Below are 6,303 nucleotides of genomic sequence, written 5' to 3' on the forward strand. Positions count from 1 at the left end.
CTTTGCATATTACAACAGGAGCTTCATTCCATACTTTTTTTCATGCTACTATTGACTATACCTCTACTGACTTGTAAAAACCAAGGAACTTGCCTCCTTCCACACTACAGATATATTTCTGTGGCATCTGGGATCAAATACCTTTTCTTCAGTAGCATTAGTCCTACACCCAGCCTGAAGGACAGGCAGCTATAACAAATATATTTCCAGGTGAACAAGTGGAAAAACAGCACTCCCAAAGTTAATCCACACAACAACAAATTGCATCTTTAATGCCTCTGGCTTAAAAGGTTTCCTTATGGCACAGTAACAAACACAATGATCACTAGATAATTTATATAGTTCATACGAAATCACAACAACACATGAGCATTACAGACAGTAAGACATGTTCTCTGCCCTGAATGCCCCTAAGTAGCACATGAGGTACATTTGGAGTCATACCTTCAGTAAATCTGACAGGCGGGTCAGCATGTCAGTAGTGATGGAAGGAATGTTATCCACACACTGGCAGTACTCAAGGATTATTCTTATTAGCAGCAATACTGTCCTACAAGAGAGGAAACAGCCAAGTATGTCATCTCAGTGCACATAAGATGTTGAAAAATCAAACACAGGCCAGTCACGTGGATGGAAAGCTACCCCATGCTAGAGATTATAGACTGAATAGACTCACTAACTGCTATAAAGTAGAAGTAAAACATGAAAGAAGAAATACATAAAGATAGTTACAAGGAATAAGTACTTTATATGAGAGAAAATCTCTGAAAAATATGTAATGAATGCTAAGGAGTCACAAACAGAGAAGTTAGCTGTGAAGAAATAGCACCAAATATTCAAAGATGCTCAACACCTGTAATTTATGCAGAAGTCAGGAGGCACTGGAGAATTTGGGAGCCATTGGATGGAATCAAAGCAGCTCCACATAGAGCAGTCATGCTCCTTTGAATTCATATACACAGAAGGTAGAAAACTAAGGCAAGATCAAATGTTTGGAGAAGATATTCTAACATTTCAAAAAGTTACATCTCTTTCCTTAGGCAGTAGAGTGCAGAAGGATGATGAAAACTCAACTGAAAATAAACACCTGGAGGATTTTTTGTGAACTTCTAGGTATTGTTGATGAATGCACTTTGTTTGATTAAATACAATGAAACTGTATGTAGAAGTGTGTAGAACCAAAACAAGTATTTGTACCGTGAAGCTGACAATTGCTTCACAGAGCTAAATATAACAAGTTTCAAATGAGCAGTGATGGACTGTCAAACACATCATATATTAAGCAAATTTTATCCTTTAGAGCAATGCTCCTACTCAACCTGAAATGCTCTGCTCCAGTGATATCAGTTGGCTGGCACAGAAGTTATCAGCCATTAGCTTCTGGTCCCAATTGAACAGTGACACATCATCATGAGGCAACTCATAAAAATTACAGCTGGTCCAAGGCATTCTATAAATCCCAGCTTTTGAGTTTGGGGTAAATTGATGTTAGGCCTCTGGGGAGTGAGATCTTCTAGGTTTTGTGCTCTCCCTGAAAACACTCTCATGCATATTTAATGCTTAAGCCTCACAGTCTTTGGAAGCACAGCTTGCTTTTAAATGAAAGAAATATGTGAGCATCGTCTATTTTAAAATGCCTTTGATATAACCAGCTATAAAGAAACTACTTTCCAATTCAAAGCAATTAGGATACCAAGAAACAGCACATGCAGCTTCTGAGACAGCTACACGTTATTCAGAATAAGATAAGCAATCATTCAGTAGAGCACTCATGTATTTTGGTGCTGTTCAGCCTGGAGAAGAGAGGGCTCTGGAGAGACCTTATTGGGGCCTTTCAAATACTTAAAGAAGGCTTATAGGAAAGGTGGGGACAAACCTTTCAGTAGGGCCTGTGATGATAGGACAAGGTTTTGTGGTAGAGAATGATAGATTCATACTAGATATAAAGAAGAAATTTTTTACAATGAAGGTGGTGAAACACTAGCATAGGCTGCCCAGAAACACCATGGATGCCTCATGCCTGGGAACATTCAAGGTCAGGTTGATGAGGCTCTGAGGAACCTGGTCTAGCAGAAGGTCTCCCTGCTCATTGCAGAGAGGGTGGACTAGATGACTCTAAAAAGTCCCTTTCATTCCAAAATATTCTATGAGTCTATGATTTTTGCCAGAGATAACCTATATAGCATATAGATATATAAACAACAGAGTGCTATGAAAACAAACCTGTATTTTCATGACTAAGTGTTTCATGAATAATTGGAAAAAAAACCCACTCAAATGAAATGAGAAGTTCCAGCCTAGTTGTTCAGAGAATAGACAACATTTTAATGTATAGAAAAGCTTGTAATGTTTTATAACTGTTTGGGAACTGAAGAGAAACTAGTCTGTGGAAGGAGAGGGAGTTTTAATTAAGTAAGATTGCTAAAGTTGTTAGCATTCATCACAGTTCTACTCAAAAATTCTTGCCAACTAACCCACTGCTAAGAGAAAAGAGTGCATCTTACCCAACTGTTGCATATTTTTGTCCTTCAACAACAAGGAATTCAGCTGGCTTTCTTTCTTCAGTAGCTAGACATTTTAGTAAGACAAAGAAAGGGATGAGTTGAACTAAAAACAAGGGCAAAAAATACTGTTTATAAAACTGTAGTGTTCACTTGCTAAGTTTTGCAAAAACCCACAATCCATCTCTGGAGCACTGCTCTCTTTTTTGAGTATTTATTAGAAAGTTGATCACCCATCATCATTATTATGACCCATAAAGTTACTTCATTATCTGCTGCCACTTTAGATCAAAAATCTCCCCAAAGTCTCACAATCACTGTGGACTTTCAAACTTCAAATACAACAGGTTACAAATAGAAGAAGAAAAGTGGAACAAGTCACTAGGTTTTCTACTATACACTCTGAAGTGATCTGCTGTGCATATTAATATTTTAGCTTCAAATCACTTCTTCCTCAGGCTTCACCGTAGAAGCTCTTACTGATGCAGTTTTTCACGCTAAATTATCTGCTTGAAGGAAGCTGCAAGAGGTTATTTTAAGGGCAATGGTTGATGAACATATTTTGGTGTCATGTTCCATAATTATTGTGATTACTGCCTAATACACTGTTGGTATCTGCTACATTCCTTTTGGGAGGTTGGGGTTTCTCCACCATGATATCACTGTATTTCCTTCCCTCTCATCTACTGCCCTTTTACTCTCCTCTCTGTATGTTTTCCTTCTCTTCTAGCTATTTACACATATCCATCGCTGCAATATTGGATGAGCATCCCCACAAGGTAAGAATGCATTAAGCACTCCCACTGTGCACACAGGGAAATGGGGCACAAGGAGAAAAAAAAAGCACTTCTGAGGTCAAATGAGGCTTCTGTGGCAAGGTGAATAATTGAATGAACACGAGTTTTCCCTTCCATGAGCAGCCACATGGCATGCTGCCTTTCATTTGAACTGGCAGATGAAGCAGTGAGAAGGAGCAAGCTTTGTTTCACACAAGGAGGGCTGAGCACACGCATGTGCTCCTGTCCCTTGCAAGTCTTCAGTGGTGTGCTCTGGGGAAAGGCTGAATTTGTGCAGTGACTAAGTCTCTACACTGGGAATACTTGTATAAAAAGGTAGTTCCCTCCCTGTGCTAACAGTTCTGGGCATTTTTAAAAAAAAATAAAATTATCTTTCCAAGGTCAGCACAAGAAGTTTCAACAGTGGCAACAGGAAAAAAAAAAAGAAATAAAAAAACCTAAAAGAAAACAGGTATCAACTTCTTTCTGATCCCACGGAAGACAGTGAGCAAACACAAGCCAAGAGTGACATCAGAATATGTCCATCAACATTCAGCAGCAGAATTTGCTGATAATAAATTAATTTCACAGCAAGACTGCAAGATACACACCTGCTGGTTTTTTTTCAGGGAGAGAAATTCTGCCATCTGACACAGAATCAACGAGGTCCTGAAACTCGGCAGGAACTTCAGCTTGTTTCCAGCGCTCGTTGTCCAAAAGTAGGCTAGTTAGAAACACAAGAGAGAGGAGTCTGAGGAAGTGAAATGCCTTGTCTTGACGTTTCTCCTGCCTGTAATGCTGTGGAATCAAAACTACAACCATTTCTAAAAAGTCACTGGCCCAAAATAATATGTTAGCCATTATTAAAGAAGGTGCCCAACAACTGGCAGCAGTGAAACAGAACAATACTGTGTTGGTCTCAAGATGTCACGATTTGCTCATTCGATCTCTCACAGGGGACCAAAAACTACACTAGGCAATAAAGGTGTTAATGAGATCACTGTGAATGAAATACAGTGTAAATACTAGAATTTTAACAGCTTTTGATGAATGAGAGCAAATAGAGCTGATGTACATTAGTGGGAAGGTTGTTCCCCGAGTGGTTTGGGTTTGGTGTTTGTTTTTTTAAAAAACAGTTGGAAGTGAATTACCCTTCAATTGCCCTGCAACAGAGCAATCCTGCTCTTCAGTGTCAGTCTTGTGTACTTTATGTAGCAAATACAGTCTTTATTTCGGCAACTGTAGAACAAATCAGTTTGAAGAAATCAAGTTATAGAAATAGTAAAAGTCTAAACCAATTGGCAGTAATTGGGTCTTAATGCAGTTTTTTCACTCCCTGCTCTTAAGTACGACTGGCTTACGAGTGTTCTAGGCAACAAAAGATTGTGTCTGGCTCTCATACGATTGATACAATTGTTCATGGAAGAACACAAAGATCTTCTATCCAGAGATACCTTAGTTTTGTCTTCCTCTCCTCATGAAATCTATTCACAAATCTATTGGCTTGACTCTGAAGTGCTCCTCGCAAAGACATACTCTTCCTGCCACAGATCTGCTCAGTATCCATGATAAAGCCTTCCATCAAGCGAGAAAGACTAACAAACTCATTGGAATTCAGCTTCTCCAGGAAGCCATCCTATATGCAAAGAAAACCATTGTAAGGAGACATAACACCACAAAAATTCAGAGATGTACAGAAATAACTACTTAACATGTGTGAGGGCTACTAGTAATTTAAGAGGTACATTGTTTAACCCTACATGGGACCGAGAAGGTAGGTCGCAATGCAAGCAGCCACCTTGTCATAGATACACATTCTCTGCATGAAGCATCAAAGACAGCAAGTCAGAATATTAAAAAGAAAAAAGGTAACAGAAACCCACACTGCCTTAAACTGATGTTAATGCTGGTGTGCTCTGAGCATTAACATCGGATGCCTGGTGGCAGCAGGAACAGTTACTGTACTCCTGCTGTGAATGCCATTCCAGAACCCTCATTACACCTGGGAGCAAATTCTCATTAAGCAGGAGACAGCACCAGCAGTCTCACTCAAGCTCCTTACCTTTGCTCTTGCCATGAGGAACTTGACTGAACGATCATGGCAGATATCAGAGGCATTATAAAGTAACTCTTGAATATTGTTTGCCAGCCTGACCAGCTCCAGATCAGTCAGCTTCATGTCGTCACTGATCCTACAAAAGACAGAATCAGTTGGTTGAGCATCAGTCTATAGAAGAAACAGTATTTCTGCACACAGGTTGAAGGAGGAAAGAGCCTTGCAGCAACTGTCAAATACAGTCAGTTAATCACCCAAGTACTTTGTACAGATGGGACCTTCTAAGCTGCTGTCCATGTCATTATCAGTTCCTGCAGCGAGGAAATGCGTAACTGCACATCCTTATTTTTTGTTTTGAGTCCACATTTTAATTACTATTAATGGTCTAGGAGAAAACAAGATTGCCAATACAATTAATTAACATTTACTGAGTTAAAATTTACCCAGCTCCTGTGCCACTGGAGTATCACAAGCATATAACAGATAAAACACAGCATTTTTCTTCTTCTGAAGTGTAAGGCCTAAAACAGATACTCTGCACTTCGCCTCACCTTAATCTATAGGCTGTCATTCTGTCTGCTCTTAAGCTGGCGCTTTTTAAAAAAAATGTATGATTTGTCTCCTGTATTGAGGTCAGCATGTAGCTCAGCTCTGCCCATTCATATCATTAGTTAAGATCACAATTTTCTGGTCCAACTCCAGGGACTGACAGTATGAGAGGAGAGAGAAAACCTGGGACACCACAGAGCAGCAACTGGGCTGACATTGTTCTAACTGTGTATTTTTATTAGCCTGCTCCAAACACAGAGCAAAGGTGCAAAGAACATTGGAAGAAGGATGAAGCAAGTTCATTTTAGAACGAAGTTATGCAACCAGCCTCAGAAACAACTTTACTCCTTGAGAGCTCTAGCTGGGTGGAATATTTTTAGCAAATTTGTCAAAATGCTTCAGACTAGTGTGGATAGTAAGT

The 6,303-nt window shown here is 39.5% G+C and overlaps 1 protein-coding gene across 1 annotated transcript in view; it reads right to left on the bottom strand.

Moving 5' to 3' along the window:
- Nucleotides 1-444: 444 nt before the first annotated feature.
- Nucleotides 445-6,303, bottom strand: part of LOC103805414 (vacuolar protein sorting-associated protein 54-like) — a gene marked incomplete at its 3' end in the record, with an annotated part of 26,959 nt that continues 21,100 nt past the window's right edge. Inside the window, exons 12-16 of the mRNA XM_009078062.1 lie at nucleotides 5,340-5,469; nucleotides 4,732-4,913; nucleotides 3,889-4,001; nucleotides 2,505-2,568; nucleotides 445-550 (exon numbers count right to left, since the gene is read on the bottom strand). Coding sequence (XP_009076310.1) covers nucleotides 445-550; nucleotides 2,505-2,568; nucleotides 3,889-4,001; nucleotides 4,732-4,913; nucleotides 5,340-5,469 — 595 coding nt within the window. The remainder of the gene's footprint in view (nucleotides 551-2,504; nucleotides 2,569-3,888; nucleotides 4,002-4,731; nucleotides 4,914-5,339; nucleotides 5,470-6,303) is intronic.

The sequence above is a fragment of the Acanthisitta chloris genome, unplaced genomic scaffold (assembly GCF_000695815.1).
Source record: "Acanthisitta chloris isolate BGI_N310 unplaced genomic scaffold, ASM69581v1 scaffold23207, whole genome shotgun sequence".
NCBI classification, from domain to species: domain Eukaryota; kingdom Metazoa; phylum Chordata; class Aves; order Passeriformes; family Acanthisittidae; genus Acanthisitta; species Acanthisitta chloris.